This window comes from Podarcis cretensis, assembly GCF_951804945.1.
Source record: "Podarcis cretensis genome assembly, chromosome: 5".
Classification (NCBI taxonomy): Eukaryota; Metazoa; Chordata; class Lepidosauria; order Squamata; family Lacertidae; genus Podarcis; species Podarcis cretensis.
In genome coordinates, this window is record NC_137174.1 from 93,387,594 (window position 1) to 93,407,586 (window position 19,993).

Below are 19,993 nucleotides of genomic sequence, written 5' to 3' on the forward strand. Positions count from 1 at the left end.
CACCCAAAATATCATAAATATAAATGCATGTAGCACATAGGTACTGTCAGGGGCTCAGGAGCAGAGGCACAGGGAAGAGAGGAGATGGAGAGCGAAGGGGAAGAATCCGAGGGGAGCGTAGGAGAAGAGGACAGTGGACCGAGGGATTCCATGAGCCTCTCCAGCGAATCGGAAGATTCACAGAAGGGGGCGCCAGTGGCCAGGGGTAGGGGGTTCCCAAGGGGAACGCCCCAGGAGCAAGGGGGCAGCAGGGACTCCCAGAGCAGTAGTTGGAAATCAGGACCAGCTTCCCCACCAGAGCAGAGTGGGGGGGAAGAGTCCCAAGGATCGGGGCCAGTGCATTCCCCACCAGGGAGAGAAGATGAGGCAGGGCTGACCACGCCTCCATCAGAAAGTCGGACAACGGAGGGGAGGTCATATCCGGCCAGTATCCCGGAAGAGGGAAGCAGTGACCGAAGTAGTGTAACGGTTAGGAGAAAGGTCACTGGGTTGGTGCGAGAGGCAAGTTCAAATGTACAGGAGCGCGGGACAGCAGAGAATGAGGATTGGGAACCGGGTCCTAAAGCCCGCAGGAGGCAGGGGGAGGAGCTAAGTGACTCAGCGTCGGAAGAGTCCAGAAAGGGCAATGCCCCAGCGGGCAGGAGGACCCAGAAGAGGAGAGAGCAGCGGAAAAGGTGGAGCAGGGCTAGGATCTTAAACTGGTGTCAGAGGGGAGGAGACTCAGACGGGACTTCGCCGATCTAGGGTTTAAGATGTAGGGCTGCGCGCTGCGGCTTTGAAATGGAAATTGAACTTCAATAAAGACTTTTGTACATTACGACAGCCTAGCGTTGGTCCTCTGTGAGCTGGGACCTAGAGGCAGCTCTGACAGGTACATTCATTAAGAAGCCATGTAGAGTTTACACTCGTGGCACAATTGAGGGCAAAATCGAGATCTGCCTCTGTGCAATGCGTAAAACGTTCCTAAGTTAACCTGCTCCTCTTGCTCAGGAAATTCGCATCACATCTTGAAAACAAGACCCGTGAGAAGTTACCTTAAAGCCTTTAAAGCTATATGAAACGTCTTTTAACTTACTCAAATGGATTTTCATCAGAGAACAGTTTTAAGAAATAAGTTACTTTATTTAACAGGTTGTTCAAGAGACAAATGCTGTAGCTTTTGGACCAACCACATTAAACATGGAGGTACCTCAGTCTCTCTCCCCCCACCCACCCCAAGTAATCTCAAAGCAATGTGCCACGGCTGGGAATAAAAACCCCTCCACTGTGCAACCAAAAAGTTGTGGCATGTCATGGCAAACAGGAGGCCATTAGCAAGGTTCTGCTTTCTCATTCCTGGCCATAAGTTGCTTTTGCTTTTTAAAAAAATGGGATTGTTTTTAAACAAAATAATTCATGAGAAAGTTTCACCGTGACAACTGGGCCGGAACTTTATTGCCTCTGGTCTGTCGAGGGATTTTTCTAGGTAGTTACAATTTAACTTACAGATTCTGATCACGTGACTGAAATAAAAGCCTTGATTCCCAAATATTCTCATGTAGCAAGGTATTTCTAATTCTATATATTGGTATATATATATAAATCAAATACGAAGGTTTGAATTTTGTTTAAGCATTCACTTTTTCTAATATTTGGCAAAAGAAAGTGATTTGTGAAGGGGAAGATTACTGCCAAGTTGAAGAGTGGGTTGATTTTATGAATACTAGAATACTATCAACCCAAAAAGGTTCACAACTTTTAATTTTTTTAAAAAAAAAATCAACACACACATACAAATGGGCATAAAGTTTGGGCATTTTTCAGTCTCTCGAAGAGCTGGGCATTTACATTCAGAAGCAAGCCAACAATAAGCCAAACATCTCTTGCCACTGGACACAATCCAACCAAGCGCCGATTTGATAGCACACTTCCCACTGAAAAGAAAATTTGACCAGTTTGTGCCTATTGAAGTGAACACTCTTCTTAAAATTCAGAGAGGCAATCACACAAATAACCTTAGTTTCTCTGCTACTTAAGACAGCAATGCTTTATGTAATGCAGTTTTATAATTACACAGTAATTATAAATTGTGTAGTACCAAACTGATGGCAAAATCCATTTTGTTGAAAAGGCCTCAACATTGCAAAAGGAATTATCTTTAAAAAGAAACAAAAAACAGCACAGCATTTATGCCCCAACCTTCTCCACAGGGACAGAGTTAAGTACATCTCATTTGGAAAAAAAAGAACACCAAAACACAAAAAATACACAGCATACATACATCAATGACTCATTCTGAAAAAACTGTACCCAAATTTTCTTAAGACCGGAAACAGCACACACACCTTGTAGTTTTCATAATTCAAGTCTCCACTGATATTTACACGAGAGAGAGAAAAGAAACAATGCAAGCAGTAAAGCAATATATTTGACTTTGCAAACTCTGGCTTCTGAAGAAGGGATTCCCAATTTTTATCTAATGGTTTTCTTAAATTAACACAAGACTGAGCTTTACCAAAAGGGCACAGCTGGGAAAAAGGGAAGCCCCTTTCTCACAACTTCATACAGGTTTTAAAAAAGATAAAGCAATTTAATACTCAAGTATTTTCCCTAAAATTATTTAGCATGTGCATAAGTGTTTTCTTTCTTTCTAATTTTATGGATAAATGAGACAGGACACAATATGCCAAGCCTGAACTTTTCCTTTTTTTAAAGATTAGAAAAGGACTTTTAATATCGGATGGGGAAAACAGCTCATGTTTCCTCTGCGAAATGATTTCCAGAAAACAGCTTAGTATCACTCGTGAAGTTACATGACATTATAGCCAGAAGGCATTTCAAGTGCTGCTTTTGCCATGTAAAAACACAAGGACTAAAGCCGTGGCTCAAAAGGAAAAGCCAGACTCTGTGAACTGGACACAAGTGTAGAAGCAGATGAAGTGCAGTGGAGCCCAGTTCAGAGGCAAAAGTTTCCCCCTTGCTTAGGCACTGGGGAAGACTGGGAGATCCCAGGGGCTCCCACTAACACTCTCCCGTGCCAGATCTCTCCCCATTCCTTTTATTAACCATGTTTAGTGTGGCACTTGAACCAAGATCAATACTGTAGTCAACTTTAACCAAGGTATGCAAACTAGCTCCTTCACTTAAGTTTCAAACTCTATCTTAAAAGCATTGGGGAGATGGGATTGCTACACACGGCTAAAAGGGAAGAGGGGTTCATGAGCCCAAAGCGCACTCCCAGTTTCTCCACCATGGTTAAGCAAAACATTTCTTTCGCCTGACCCAGCCAAAGTTAAGCACCACTAAAGAGTCAACGATACACTTAAGACTCTCCCACTAATAGTGCTTAACCCATTTGGCCGGATTATGCTAGTTTATACTATGTACTTGCTTGAGAAAGATAAACTTGTGAACCCAGCAAGTCTGGAGCTCACACAAAGGCTTCACTTAAGCAGGAGAGCTCTTGTGCTAGCAATAACCTCGTGCAGGGATTTCTGCGGCCACGATTGCAAAAATGAATTGAGGCGTTCCTGCTTGCTCAAGGTGTCTATGTGCTAGAGCCTGGCAGAACTTTTGCTCGGAGTAGGGATCCCTCTGTTTTGACAACTACAGCGATTTGCTGTTAATACGGTAAGTTGCCTGTCACCGATGAAGGACGTGGACCATAATGTCAGTACCGCTAACATCATAAAAATTTTGTATTAATGGCTCAAACCATCAAGTATAGAAGAAAATGCATATCACACTCATTGTTATACCCACGACCAAAAACCTCTGTTGGCCCTAATCAAGGATTCTACGTATTGTGTAGCAAACATTATAAATTCAGTACTGTATTCAAGTTTTAACATTTCAGTAGAAGTTAATGGGGGCGGGAAAGATTTCCTGGACAAAGAGATGCTACAAAAAAATTTATTGGGTAACTAAGAGCAGTTGTGAGCAACTTATCACCCACATTCTAGGATGAATCCTGCTGGTCTTTCTATCAGAAAACCCAACCCCACTCTTGGAAGTTAGAAATAACATGACCCATGATACTTCGCCCCAAGGATTGAGGGGTAAGGGTAAGTGCCCCAATTCCCTGAAGAAGGTGGACACCCCTGCCGCCCTGGAATGGTGTCATCCAAGTTAGCTACAAGACAGTACTGAGGGCGTGGTGGTGGAGAGGGTATCACTAATTTAGGTGGGCACAAGTATTCCAGGCCCTGCCTCTTTCTCTCTGCATGCATGGCATTGCAAAGAAACGCAGTGGTCAAGGGTGGAGTGCTGGCAGACAAGGGAAGCCACCGAGTGTTGGCAGGGGGCAGGGGGGACAGCAAGAAGCAAGAGGCAGAGACTTAGCAAGATTCACATGGCCCAGCTACTGAGGATCGGGGCCCTAAAGGATGGTTCACCTTTCAACATTAGGCACCCAGTGTTTCCGACTAGATTATTAAAATATGGATACTGTTGAGCGCCGTATCTGTCCTGCGTTTCAGCAGCGTTCACTGTTAGACACAACAGAACTTCAGTCAAGCACCTACATAGCTGGATAGCCCGATATTGGCGGGCAGAAAAGCCCAGACCTTTTGCCAGGGTATTTTTGACATTTGCTTTAGAACAAAGCAAAGAAACCCCTTGCCACTCACATGGACAATAGCTGTGAACGGACAGTATGGAACCAGATCCAACGAATCACTCTTTTAGGATATTCTCGGCAAAGTCTTTGCAGCTAGCCCAAAGGTGTGCTACTTGAAGCTTTTCTGAAACAGATTGCGATGCTGATCTGTGAAATTATTACGTCAAAAGATTTTGCTTGGTGAAGACAGCATGTGCCTTTAGGAGGAACAAGAAATTAAAAAAAAAATATCCAAAAAGCATTTTAAGATTTATGGAAAGGATTAGGGTGCTTCATTTTTTAAAAAAGAAAAAGAATGATATCCACAATGCTGGAGTTTTCCAATGGGCAAGGCTGGCCCAGGCTAGATGAGAAGCCCAAACCACCCATCGTCTGATATGGTCCAAAGTAGATCCTTAAAGGTTTGACTCAACCCCCAGCCTTTATTTCTTGAGGATTGGTCTTCAGTCCTGTTCAGTCAGCAGAAATTGACTGTGCAATTTTCCCCCATGTTGTTTATTTTGTACAGACTATGTACATTCTAGAAGGTTCATTTAGCACTACACTGTCGTACTTTTTATTCCAGCAATTTGAGGGCGTGCAAATTCCACGAAGTCGTCAATAAGAACAGGCCATGCCCCTGGAAGAAAAGAGGGAGAGGGGTGGAATTATTAAGATTGCAGAATGCCTTATCTGAAGAGTTGGGGACTATAATTTGCCCCCTAGCTGTTACAAGAAAATGTCACCAGAAAATATTTAGCATTTTATGTGTTCCAAGCTCTTCACATGCATTGTTACCTCAGAACAGCCCTTCAGTTTTGGCCAGTATTTTTATTTTCATTATTTAATAATAATTTTTAAAATCTTAAAATTTTTAATCCTGGGACAGCCACTCTTTGGACACAAACTTTTTAAAAAGTGAGAGCGTTTAGTCAGAAAACTTTATACAAGGTTCTAAAAGATGGAATGCTAAGGTTTTTTTTCTTGGATATGCTAATTTTGGGATTTTTTTTATAAAATTTAAAAAAGAAAAGAAAGATCAGCATTCATAGAGCCACACACAGCACCCTGCTGCAGAAGGAGATCTTTGGATCAAGCAATGGGCCAGAAGGGTTATATTAAAAAAGCTTCGAAATGTGGGCAGAGTGCCTTTCGCTCCCTGCCAAGCAAGTGCAGCCTTGCCCCTGCCCAGCACAAAAGAGAAGTTTACAAGGCTTGCCCCCCCCCCCCCCCCCGTTTTCTGCACTCCTCTTTATAGAGACGCTCCAAGCCTCTCTATCTGATCCTTGAGAGTTTCCCTGGACCACTACCCATTGCGCTACTTCGCTTCTCTCATGGGGTGTTACTTCTGGCTGGATTGTGTTCTGAAAATGCCTTGTTTGCCTGGCCGGAGGGGAGAGCATGTGCAGGAGCTTGCCCACTATATGAAGGTACAGTTCACCTTCATTGTTCCATCTGCATCTACATCTGGTCCCACCCACTACTGCCAAGTGGCCCCTGGAAGGAAGGTGGCTAAGAAGGAAAGGCAGCCCTCAAACTGAACAAGATCTCCCACCCCTGCTGTACACAGCTAAGAGTTGTCCTTCACCCCGCCATCTTGGTTTTTCCCTCATGCAGAAACAGGCAGCTCCTCATTCGCACCCAAGGGACATGAAGAGAGCAAGTCTGGGGAGCTGAGCAAAACATTCAAGGGCAGGCAGAAAGGGAAGTCACACATGGTTGCAAGTTCAGCCAATCGGACATGGAGGTGCGGCAGATTCAGTGGCGCAGGGGCCAGCCTGGCAACCCAACTGAGCAGCGTAAGAGGAGAAGCAACTCAATAGTGGAAACAGCAGCAGGTGTTCCTTGCTGTGGAGAGGCTGGCTTGCCAGAATTAGATCCGTGGTCACTATGAGGATGGCAATGACTAGAACTGTTCGAGTCCTGGATTGAGCATGGAATATGCAAGAAATGAGCGGCTTTATTTTTCCAGAAACTGTTTTAATACCCACTGTGCCCCTTATGATATCAGGGATTTCCAACAAATTGAAAATTATAGTAGGAGGGGAAGCCAACAGGAAAATACGGAAGGTCCAGGGCAAAAGCAGGATCACTTAAGGGAGAGAAGCTTCTTGGGGACAGAGCACTCCACACAGGCCAAAGTGCCCCAAGAGGAACAAATGGCAACTTTACCTTCCTCGTCATAATTCGACATATCATCTGCAATCATCGCGCTGAAGTCTAGAAGAAGGTTCCAAGTGTCCTTTGGTATAGATCTTTTATGATGTTCCTGTTTTGAGGGAAATCAGAGTGTGAAAAGCATTAGCTACACATGTCATCGCTGGAAGGGCCAGAGGAAAAGCTTTGTCTTAATGGAAGAGCATGCAGAATGTCCTAGCTTCAACCTCCAGCTAAGAGGCCCTTAGGACTGGCTATGAATCCTGTTCATAGGGAGCTACTGCCAATAAGAACAGACTGGGCTAGTGGCTCAAGATACAAAACCTGCAGCACCACTGCATGTTCACATATGACCTGTGAAGTCAAACACAGCCCATCAACCAGGCCCGTTTTTGCAGCAAAGCCAGTCAGGTGCCTTACACAGCTGCAAGTCCCACAGGCTTTAGAACTATGATGGGTCGGGGGGAACCCCCAAAATAATTCTGTAAGAGATATTCAAAATAATCCTTTTTTAAAAGAATGCCATTTGGGATTTCTGCTTTTGGTTGTCATCCCAACACCCTCTTTCTTCAAGTTTTAAAATCAAACGAGGTTTTGGGGCAAGGAAAGCTGCCGGTTATCTACAGTGTGGATTTGGGTGGTGGGCCACTAGCTGCTGACCAATGCCACGTGCGGCAAAGACTGTTGATCTGGGTCCCGTAGGGAAGAGTCAGGCTGCAGAACCTCCCAGAACTGGGCACTTAGTCATTACTAATGAGGCAATTCATACTTGCGCTTACCAATAAAAATTTGTTCCACAAGTCTAGGAATTTAAATCGTCCATGAAGTACTAAATTCCAGTAGGCGATGGCCATTTCTAAGTCTGCAACATAAAAGAAAATGGGTAATTAAATAAGTAATTGAGGCTTTCCCCCTCCCCGCTTGTCCAGACACACCTGTTCGGGAATTGCATAGTAAAAGTGAGGGTTGCAAAGAACACTCTCTTAGTACAGTAACACTTAAGAGTGTTTCGGGATCTTGGGCTGGGGAATGAGTGGTTCTCCAGATGTGATTGGGCTCCAATTCCTGCTTGTCCCAGCCAGCCTGGCCAATGGTCAGGGATGGTGGAAGTCGTAGTCCAGCCACATCTGGAAGGCCCGAGGCTTCCCAGTCATGATCCTGGGTATCCACCCTTTCCTCAAGATATTAAAGGCAGCATGCAGGCAGGCGTTTGCCCATGTTCAATGCGGCAATCACCCTCTCCCTCCCTCCCCCTGGACAGCTTTGCACGCTGTGACAAAGATTGCTTCCTAAACCATAAAGGGTAAAGGGACCCCTGACCATTAGGTCCAGTCGTGACCGGCTCTGGGGTTGCGGCACTCATCTCGCTTTACTGGCCGAGGGAGCCGGCGTACAGCTTCCGGGTCATGTGGCCAGCATGACTAAGCCGCTTCTGGCGAACCAGAGGAGCGCACGGAAACACCGTTTACCTTCCCGCCAGAGCGGTACCTATTTATCTACTTGCACTTTGACGTGCTTTCGAATTGCTAGGTTGGCAGGAGCAGGGACAGAGCAACGGGAGCTCACCCCGTCGTGGGGATTCGAACCGCCGACCTTCTGATCAGCAAGTCCTAGGCTCTGTGGTTTAACCCACAGCGCCACCTGCGTCCCTCCTAAACTATACCAAGTTTCAAATACAGCTTATTTGTTATAATTCTTACAATTCCCTGTCAATTGAAAATGCTTTTGGGAAAAGAGAACTTAGAAACACGACTGAACGAACCAAACTTATCGGCAGTCCTCCAGTGCGCAAGCATGCCGAAGTATCAGGACATTTTTCCAAGAAGATATGTTTGCTTAGGGAAGCCTACTCTGGTAATCTCAATGTGTAAACACCACTCTGGAGGCAAGGGGTGTTTTCTCTCATCAGAATCAGCTGTAGCCCAATATGGACCCTGACTTGGACCACTCACTTCTGTATAAGGAAATATTGGCATACATACCTAAACCTTTTTGTCCCGGATTCTTTGCGAAGTTGAAGGTAAACTGATAAAAATCCTTAAATCTTCCTGGCTCTTTCAATTCTTGTTCCATTTTTGGAAGCTGGGCCTTTAGTTTTTCTATGCTGTCACATCTGTTGTTGGGTTTATTTATTTGGTTTAAAAAACAAACACAAAAGTTTATCTGTGCATTAGTTTAGGATCATGTTCTAAATACTTTGTAAAATGGCATTACTAAATAGTTGCTTTAACAAAAAAAAAGTAATGTCACATATATATAGTCCGATCATTCCTGAAGCTCTCTTTTCTATTAAGCGGTGCTGAAAATACATTATCACCAACACATTTGTGGAACTTTCCTGGGAGGCAGAGACTGAGGCCACCTCTCCAAGAAATACAAGAAACCCCCTTTGGGCACCAGCTCCTCTTCTGTTCAAATCTATGAATACGATTACAGCGGCAAACACCATCAAAGAAGAATCAAGCAAAATACCACAGCTGGGAAGGGGCAACATTTGAAAACAGGCTGTTTAATCTCAACAATCTGGCAGATGGTGAGTTGTTCTTGTGAACAGACAAGGTCTCAAAGAAATGCATTATCAGGAGCGCAAAGAATGCCATGCTCAAATACACCATCTGTGCTCCCTCATACCTCAATCGAACCTTGCATCGACATGCTTATTGGCATTTAGAAGACAAAACACTGAGCAAATGTATGTATCAGATAGTTTGAATGCCTTGTAGCTGAAGATTTGCATGGAGCATTTTGTTTTAAATTTCAGCATATGGCCCAGACTGAGTCAGTACTTTTTACTGAGTTGAAAGTAGCAGTATGTATGATTTCCTAGGAGCTTCATGGGGACTGAGGGAGCTGCCAGGAGCCCTTTGCATGGCATTGAAAGGAGCCCAGAGATGCTATGGCAAAGCTGCACCTGAGGCTGGCACTGGGAAATCAAGTGTGTGTGTGAAATAAATTGTGTTCATTCATAGAGATACAAATACATAATACACATTCCTCCACCAGATAAGAGTTTGAATGGCTCTTCCTGAGTTACGTAAGATTCTGCTTCACGCATGGAAGTAAATACTTTCTAAATACTTTGTAAAATGGCATTACTAAATAGTTGCTTTAACAAAAAAAAAGTAATGTCACATATATATAGTCCGATCATTCCTGAAGCTCTCTTTTCTATTAAGCGGTGCTGAAAATACATTATCACCAACACATTTGTGGAACTTTCCTGGGAGGCAGAGACTGAGGCCACCTCTCCAAGAAATACAAGAAACCCCCTTTGGGCACCAGCTCCTCTTCTGTTCAAATCTATGCACAGAATAGCATGGCCCGCCTACTTTCATAGAGTTTTCATAGAGTTATTGAGCACTTACCCTAGTTCTGTCATCCCATCCATGAATTCCGTTTTTAAAAATTCACATTGCGTCGCAGCTCTGAACTTCCAGGCAATGATCAATACACTAATACTGGCAGGGTCAAGTGCAAGGTCATCACAAAACTGCTGTATGCCATCTATGCCAATTTTATTCTCATCTTGAGGATCTTGGAGTATAAGAGGGAAACAAAATAAAATGAATGGAAGTCTCCGTCTTTTTGAAACGATTTGTAATAAAAGGTATGGCAGCCGAGCACTTGTTCAAGAACCTGCTTCCTAAGGCCATTAAATGCTGTCGGCTTCTACATAGCATTCACTTTTATGCACTGTTTTAAGTGTGTCCCCTCTGCAAACCTCATCTTACCTGCAATCACAATTGCATTGGAAGGTGGGTCACTTATTCCCATTTAAAGAAAGAGAGCATGACTCAACCCAATGTGCTCCCTGAAGGACTGGATTTTACCTCTGTGAGGAGGAGTTAAAATGCAGTCCAGGACAAAAGATTCTAGGGAGAAGGAAAAGGAAGGCTTTCCTATGTCTCAGGGTTGATGAGATGGCTTGACAAATGATTGCCTGGGAGGATGAGAAAAAAACGGGCAACCCAGATGCTCTGCCAGTAAGTCTAGCACCATGACGGCAAGAACGAGCATCTGTGTAGCAATCAGAAGGAAGGTCCAGATCTACTTTCAGCCATGACACTCACCTTAAGACCCTTTAACCATCTCTCAGTCTAACCCACCTCACATGGTTGTTGCAAGGATACAATGTGGGATGGTGGGGGAATGTCTCCCACCCTGAGCTGCCTAGAGGAAGGGTGGGATAAAAATGTCATAAATAAAGGGTAGCCTTTGTTGTAATGCTTATAGGGCACTGCATTCTTGGTCTGATCTGGCCACAGCTGAAACTCAAGTTTCTGGCCTGGATTCCAAATGGAATCTACTGCCAGCAAAATGATGCATTTAACAAATCTTTTGGAAAAGAAAAAGAAAAAACTGCCCTATACTTACCTTTATATCTATTATATAGCTGTTCTAACTTCTTTCTGTCCAATGATCCTTTAACATTTTCTCGTATATACAGTTCAGGATTTTGGAAAAAGTTATCTGTTGCAACATCTAGCTTCCAGTCATTCTGAGACAGGCAATTCACTGCGGTCTTTTCGCTGGACTGTGTGAAGATCATAAACTGCCGAACTTTATCTTTCTGTGATGACTTCAGCTTGTTCTAGAAAAGTATCAGAAAACACAAGAGCAGTGAGATCTCCCGTGTGCTTACCTGAGGAGGAATATCCAACTTCAACCTGTAGCTCAAAAGGGCCACTTTCCTCAAGTGAATGGTACCTGATAGAGAATTAAGGTGGACATACAGAAAGCCTACCTGTGGTGTTGCTCAACTCCTTCTAATTAAGAATTTAATTCCAAGCTCAATGGTGCCCAAAGCAGCTCACAAGTTCAACAAACAAGCTATGCAACAGAATCAAGGATAAAACATTGTGTGATGGCTCTCCTTTCTACTTGAGACAACCAGCAACTTGGCTCATGGATGTGTCCCGCTCTTTTGTGATAGGGAGGATGTAGCAGCCACAGAAACACTCATGGCAGATCCTCTAAACCAGTGGTTTTCAACCTGTGGGTCTCCTGAGGTTGTTGGACTACAGCTCCCATCATCCCTGACCACTGGTCATGCTGGCTAGGAATGAGAGTTGTAGTCTGACAAAATCAGGGGACCCACGGGTTGAGAACCAAGGCTCTAAATGTTCCACAGAAAGCACATTACAGGGCTTAGGAGGGGACAACAGCTGTGACACAAAGAGACACACAAGCATCCAAATATGTCAGTTTACAGGAGAGCAGTTAGAAGGGAAACCTGCCCAACAGGTTTCAGCATTACGCAGACACTACTGGCAGGTTTCATATAAACTGTTCTCACACCAAATCCCCCAAACTACTGGCTGAACTTGGGGAAGAAGTGTTGTATAAGAGCTATGTGAGGTTGCAATGAAAATGCAAAAATGCAGGAGCATGCAGGAAGCGTACAGTGGTACCTCACAAGACTAATGCCTCAAAAGACGAAAAACTCGCAAAACAAAAGAGTTTTTCGTTTTTTGAGTTGCTTTGCAAGACGGATTTCCCTATGGGCTTGCTTTGCAAGACGAAAACGTCTTGCAAGTTTGTTTCCTTTGTCTTGCAAGTTTGTTTCCTTTTTCTTAAAACCGTGCATTCACTTCGAGGAGCAACTCATAGTACGCGGTGTGGCAGCCTTTTTTGAGGTTTTTGAAGACTTTGGTGATTTTTGAAGCTTTTCCAAAGTCCGTGCTTCGCAAGACGAAAAAATCGCAAGACGAAAAAACTCGCGGAACGAATTAATTTTGTCTTGCGAGGCACCACTGTATTCGTATGTCCCTTTAGATCACAGCCTATACCTTCCCTGAAGCCTTATTGCTAACAGCCTGACACAGTCTTCAGTATTGCAAATTGTTGGTGTATTTGCTCCATCATCACACAACAATTAATTTGGCTTCCTGACTAATGGAGATTCATAGCCAGTAAACAAGGCCATACGGTAGCATCATCTGATGGAGAAACTACACCAAACAGTCACATGATAAAGCAAGTGGTTTCAGACATTACGACTGTGATAAGAATCCACATCTATCTATGGTTACCTATTTCCCCCTGGCTTAAGAAGGCAAGTGTAAAAGCCACAAATGGTACAAACAGAATATAGCTTCACTGAATTCCTATTCATGTCTCTCAACTTATACAAGGAAAGATGCTATATTACAAGTTTATTTATAGGCATTCCTATTTTAATTGCTTCTATCTTGTATTGTTTATTTGAATAGATTCTCCCTTGTTTTTTTAACAATAAATATTCAAGGTGGCTAACAAGACAAACATGCATACAACAAAGAGCATTACAATTTAAACCGAAAAGAGCAGTGAGAAGCAGTAAAGGAGATCATCTGCATAGCTATCAACTTTTCCCTTTTCTTGTGAGGAATCATATTCGGAATAAGGGAACGTTGACAGCTATGAATCTGTCAAATACATGGAAGAATAAAAACCATCTTCTTGACTTGTCTTCTGGAAAACAGCAAATTTGCTGCCACCTTGACACCTCAGAGATGGGACACCACCACATGGGGCGGGGGGGGGAATACCTTAGCCCAGATCCCCACCCACCAAACCTCAACAGGCACTCAGGGGTACTCAGAACAGAACCTACAGAAAAGATCTCAAAGTTTGTACAACTACGCACACAAAAAGTACCCAAACACAGGAAAGCAAATACCGGTGGGGGGGGGGAGCTGTTGCTTGAGAAACTAAAGCCCACCTTATCCTATTTTGCATTTTTATCTTGTGAACCGCCCTGACATCTATGGATGAAGGGCAGTATACAAGTTTAATAAACAAACAAACTAGCTTTGCATCCCAGCCACAGCAAATTTAAACAAAGGAAGTTGAAAAATACAATTCCATAATTCTGTCTACACAAATTTAAAAAATGGCAGGCTGTTTACTTTTTCCCGTTGACAAACATGTGATAAGATAAACGAGCACCACCTACTTACTGGCTGTTCAGTGAGGCTGGGAACTCAGCCCTCAACAATGGGCATAAAGCACCTTAGCACAGCTTTAAGGAAGTGACATTTTGGCTTGCTACCTCAACACACTTAAGGAAACTTCTTGGAGTGGAACTACATATAACAGGTGTGTTGCTGTTAAAAAAAGAAGAAAGAAGAAAAGAAGAAAAGAAGGAAGAAAGGAAGAAAGAAAGGAAGAAAGGAAGAAAGGAAAAGAAAGAAAGAAAGAAAGAAAGAAAGAAAGAAAGAAAGAAAGAAAACCACCCTGTTAAAGTCTCTCCACTCCACTCCCCACAATAGTGTTCATCAGCACTTACCCATGTTGTGATGTCACTGTATTGTGTATTTCCCCGTCCCTGTCATTTAAGGGGTGGAGCGCAGGCAGAGAAATGTGTTGCATGCCGACATTATGATGTGGCAGGTTACAAGGGAGAAAGGACAGTGCCGTTTTGAACAGCAACTCCACTTCGCTCAGCACTTCAGTACCTGTGAACCACTTTCAATGGGGCTACACTTCTTTAAATATCAGTGAACAATCACAAAACGCAGTATCATGAGCAGGTGTTGAGGACAACAGAGCAGTAATCATCGCCCCCTTACTGCGACCAAACTGCTATTGCTGATGAGCTTTTATGGCACTGGGCTGATGCCAGAATGAACTTTTAAGCTCTCTGGTTTTCTTACAACGCTCTGGGAGGCTCTCGCAAGATCTCCAACAGCCCCACAAGATCTTGCAAAAGCCTACCAGAGAGTGGGAGTTTTAAAGCTCTCTGCCTTGCTTGAGGGTGAAGACCATTTGGCACACTGGCTCTAGAAAGTAAGACTGTTCATGTGCTTTTATGTCTATTCACCAACCCCAGAACATAACCTCTGTGCAAAAGGAGTTCCCCAATTTGGGGGCTGCTACAAAGAAAGACATGGGTGGCGCTATGGGTTACACCACAGAGCCTAGGACTTGCCAATCAGAAGGTCGGCGGTTCGAATCCCCGTGTTGGGTGAGCTCCCGTTGCTCGGTCCCTGCTCCTGCCAACCTAGCGGTTCAAAAGCATGTCAAAGTGCAAGTAGATAAATAGGTACCGCTCCAGCGGGAAGGTAAACAGTGTTTCCGTGCACTGCTCTGGTTCGCCAGAAGCGGCTTAGTCATGCTGGCCACATGACCCGGAAGCTGCACGCTGGCTCCCTCGGCCAATAAAGTGAGATGAGCGCTGCAACCCCAGAGTCGGTCACGACTGGACCTAATGGTCAGGGGGGCCCTTTACAAAGAAAGTCCTTCTCCGGGCTGCCATTCCTCTCAATCCTGAGGGCCGTGAAACTACCAAGAAAAGCCCCTCTGGATGAAGACAGTGTGTGTGTGTGTGTGTGTGTGTGTGTGTTCATTCATATATCTGGGGCCTAATTCACACACTGGCAACCAGTGCAGCTGTTTTAAAATAGGGTTTATATGACATCTAAGAGGAACCCTGGCCAGTAATCTGGTTGCCGCATTTTGAAGCAGCTAAAGTTTCTAAATTGTTTTCAAGGGCTGTCTGAAGTAAAATGTATCGCAACAGTATAATCCAGAGGTTACCAGAAGGTGCAATACAGTGGCCAAGTCATCTCTATCCATGAGGGGCAAAACAGTCAGAGTTGGAAAAAGGCACATCTGAGCCTCCAGTGACAGTGCTGGATCCAGGAACACCCCGAAGCTACAGATCTGCACCTTTCAGATGACTGCAATCCCATCAAAAATAGGCCGTCTTCTCATCTTCCACACTCAAGAACTCAGAACGCATAGCAGCACCTCTATTTTTTCAAGATTCAGCTTCAATTTACTGGCCCACATTTACTGAAGAACACCAACTTATGATAGCAAGAATAAACTTGGAACCTAATTATATATCCAAACATGTCAAGTCCAGATGACATATCCAATCATTTGCTAGTTCTTTAGCCCAACTATTTATAGAGAGAGGAAGGTGTCCCACACCTCTTGAGACACTTATTACAGTATAAATATGCCTTGCCACAACTTATATTTAGACTGGATAAGTGCTCCATTGTGTTAGTCTCCTCACAGGAAGTTGGGTGTTGATTTGTGCAAAGGCAATAAATTAGTTTTAAGGAGAAAACATCCTGGGTGTGTGTGCTGTGAGGCCAAAGTTAAATGCACTCAAAACACCTTGAGTAGTTCAGAAGCCTCTGTACACTCACTGTATTTCCTGAAGAATCTTGCATGATGTTTTCCTGAAGCCTGTGCAATGTGGCAGAGGAAGCCAATAGTTAGAACTTCTCAAACCGCTTAACAGGCTAAAGTACCTGAAAGAATCTCAGAAACCCACTAATCAACTAAATTTATGTAAACTAAATTACCATGGCTACAATTTTCAAGTGACTTACTATGGAACAATCCCATTAACTTGAATAAATTCTGTAAAATAATTCTGTAAAATAATTTTACCTAGAAAATCATTTTTTAAAATCTATTCCTCTTTTGCTTGCCTTTTAGTAAGGATTTCCAACGGCAAAATTTTTTTAAAAAAAATTGGTATGGAAACTGAAGCCTTTCAGCATGATGTTTAAAATCTAGCCTAAAAGGTAAATACGGATGACTGCACCAACAACAGCAGCAACAACAACAACAACCTGGAAGTAAGAGCTACCAATCTAAATGAGACAGACTCCTAAAGTAAGTGTGCACATGATTTGTCATCTTAAAATGCTTTCCCCATGAAATAAGAGGGGATTACACCTGAATAAATATGGTTGATATGGTTTCCTTGCCTCATAAGCAAGAAAAAATGTGTAACACAGAGAAACATAAATGAAATATGCATTCACAAGCAGTCTTGTGGCATTTTAAAGACTAATGGATTTCTATGGTCTTAAGCTTTTGTGAACTGGATCTCATTCCAACAGATGCATAAAAGATTACTCAGCAGTTACCTGAGATTATTCCTCAGATATATATAGTATATAGTATGTATCCAATGTTGTCCTTCCATTCATGGAAAGCTTTTTGATTCAGTAAAGCTTTCTGTGAATGAAAGAGGTAAGAAGGCATTTTTTGGGGGCGGGGGAATCCCCCCTTCCCTGTGCTGCCTCTGCATATCCCACTCCTTTAAATAGCATGAACACTGGCACAGGGGGACTGCAAAGAACAGAAAGACAGCATGGGATGCAATCATTCACACACACACACACAGGTCAAAAAGTCATGATGTCCAAATGACAGCATAGCAACAGGTTTGCAAACTGTTCACAACAGCAGTCAGTGGTGGTACTATTCAATATCTTTCGAGGTGCACTATGCTAATTTAACATCTGGAGTGGGAAGAAAAGCTGTAGTCCAGTCAAGCTTAAATGAACCTGAACCAAATTTGCTCATAAACTGTAGTGCATCGATTTCAAACCGGAGCCTCACTTTGGAGTCTTCTGTTGAAATGTGGCGATTTTGAGGTGAGCAATAGATTCTCTCCCACTACCTTCTGAACACTTCCATTTTTCAGTATCGTTTTTCCTTCTGTCTCTATTTCCCCCTTTTTTTGGCATCTACCTGTTTCTTTGACGTGAATAACAAAAAGGCATTAATGAGAGGTGATGGCACATCCACATCGCAGGATGAGCAAGCAAGCAACCAAGCCCCTAAGGGGAATTACTGGCGCTAGGTCCTGCAATAGCACCACCTGACACAATACAGGAGCAGAGTTGGCATCTGGGTTCATAGCAGGGCTCAGCCCCTTTGTCTGAGCTTCTATCAGGCGGCCAGTTGTTGCAAGTGAGCAACCGCTGGGTTATGGAGCTGTCCATTGGCAAAATGGGCCTTTCCATAGGTCATTTATGTCACTCTGAAGCAGTTTTTGGCTGGGGGCCACAGAGGGCAACATGCACATTTCCTCCACTTTCTCTTCCAGGTCCTGTCCTGTAGTGAGCAGCAACTCCTGGGCACCAGCCTCATGACGTGCTGCAGATTTAACTACGCCTGCCACAAGGCAGAGCTGGAGGACAAAGTGCCAGGATGCCACCCCTACTGCCAGTTAAGGACAACCACCATGCAGCTGCTGCTGCTGCTTTCGCAGGGTTTAAAACTGTCTTTTGAGGTGCCACGAGGCACTTGGGGGAGCTTCTGCTGAAACCAGGCTAACCCCAGCTAACCCTCTCTGGAGTACCCGCCTGCTTGCATGCACACGTGCACACACACACAGCAACAAAAGAGGGGTCTGCACAAAACGCAACTGCAAGCAGAGATAGGTGCAGCATGCAAAGAGAGAGGGGGGGGGGAGAGATGCTTCCCCCAGGTTGGAGAGAGAGATAGAGGGGAAAGGAAAAAGAAAAAAACGAAACAAGGAAGAGGTGGCCCAGGCACCCAAGATCAAGCAGCACCCAAATGCCCAGGGGGGTTTTTCTCCCCCTACCAGTCACCCTACCAGTCCTCCAAGGTGTTTTTTTTTTTTGGGGGGGGAGGAGAGAAAAATAACCCTAAACCTCCCTGACACATCATATACAGAAACCTCTGAAGCCCACGCAAACCCTTTGGAGCCCCTCCCTACACCCCAACGGGGCACCCCCAAATCCCCCCACTTCAGGGGGGTGGGAAGTGGATTTCCACACAAGGGCCGACCCCAGACCCTATATCTCAAAGCCCCCCCCCTCAGCATAGGCGGCTTGTGGGAAGTGGGTGAGGGCCGGGCTGCTTCTCACCGGCGCCGAGGCCGCCCGCCCCCCCCCCCCAAGCCCTGCACCCCCGACTCTCTCTCTCTCTCTCTCTCTCTCTCTCTCTTCCCCCCCCCCCTCACCCCGGACTAGGCCCCGCGTTGCCAGGCGATGGCGGCGCTTCCTCCCTCCGCCCGCTCTCCCTCGCTCCCGGGGCCGGAGGGCCTCACCATGGTGGGGGCTGCGCGCGGGCCTCTCTCCCCTCCCGGGCCGGCTGAGGCGGACACTGAGGAGGCGGGAGGAGGGTCGGTGGCGGCGGCGGCGGCGGCGGCGGCTCCCGGGGCTCCTCCTCGCGGGCCCTGCCTTCCGCCGCCGACCCGCTCATGCGCACTGCGGCGGGGCCGCCCCGGGCCGAGACCGACCGGTGTGAGGAGAGCGAGAACGGCGCCCGCCCGCCCGCCCGGCCGGCCGGGGATCCGGCGAGGCGAGGCGCGAGCGGGGCGGGGGGGGCTTCTTCTCCTCACGCGCGAGGAAGCCTCTGAGGCGCCTCTGAGGGAGGCTCTTTTTTTGGGGGGGGGCAAGAGATCACGACACCCCCCCCCACACACACACATACATTTAGGGGCCTGAAATAAGAGGGGCGGAGATTGGGGTCTCCCGGGGTGACCTATGGGGGGAAAGGGCAGAGGGAGGCCTGATGGAACTGCTGGCCCCTCTTCCTTCGGGGGAACGAGGGGAGAGCATTTTCTTTTCTTTTTTTTTAAATAAATTTTTTATTAATTTCCAAATTTTTAACATAAACAAAAACAACATAAAACCAACACAAAAAATCATATTTTCTTAACCTTATTTCCATAACCCTCTTTTCCCGGACTTCCCCATACCTTCCCCTTTTTGCATCCTTAATTTTAAACCATTATTCAGCAACCCTTCTTAGCCAATTAAATATAAATTCATTCTCCTTTTCAATTCCACCCTAAAGTTAAACACAATTTGCCGCTGCAATTCTACGTCTTATTTTCCCTCAGCATTTTAGCACTCCTCAATTTTATAATAGTTCTTAAGATACATCTTAAACTTCTTCCAGTCTTCTTCCACAGTCTCTTTCTCTTGGTCGCGGATTCTGCCGGTCATTTCTGCCAGTCCCATAAAGTCGATCACTTTCGCCTGCCATTCCTCCAGCGTGGGTAGCTCTTGTGTCTTCCAATACTGGGGGAGAGCATTTACAAAATGATCGAAAAACATCGGAAGTAAACCTCCACGAAAGCTTGCTCCCCATAATGGTCTCTTTTGGGGGGGTATTTTTACCTGTGATTCCCCCCCCAAAAAAGTTCAACAACTTTAGGGGGCAATCTCCCACGCCCCCTCCCAAAAAAAGGGGGGGCAACCCAATCATTCAAATTAGAATGTATAATCTGTGCACATGGTTAAAGATTTGAAGAGAGAACAATTTTTTTTGGGGGGGGGAGGGAGGAAGGGGGAAAATTAGGATAAAAGAATATACTGTTATGCATAACTAATAGGAGGACTATTTTGATGTATGTTATAGTTAGATTTTCGACTGAATGGTTTTTTTGTAAGTTATTCGATGTCCCTGGAGGAAAGTGTGATTATAAAGAATAATTTTTTTAAAAAATCTCCCCCCCCCCCAAAAAAAGGAAGCAGCTTTGGCTGCCTC

At 44.9% G+C, this 19,993-nt stretch overlaps 1 protein-coding gene across 1 annotated transcript; it reads right to left on the reverse strand.

The window, feature by feature from the left end:
- Positions 1 to 1,995: 1,995 nt before the first annotated feature.
- DCUN1D1 (defective in cullin neddylation 1 domain containing 1) lies at positions 1,996 to 18,715 on the reverse strand. Its single transcript, XM_079978262.1, is given in 9 exon segments — positions 1,996 to 5,216; positions 6,749 to 6,845; positions 7,513 to 7,595; positions 8,716 to 8,846; positions 10,099 to 10,267; positions 11,108 to 11,324; positions 18,546 to 18,567; positions 18,569 to 18,621; positions 18,623 to 18,715. Coding segments are annotated over 9 exon segments (930 nt in total). The 5' UTR covers positions 18,701 to 18,715; the 3' UTR covers positions 1,996 to 5,136.
- Between the last annotated feature and the right edge of the window lie 1,278 nt (positions 18,716 to 19,993).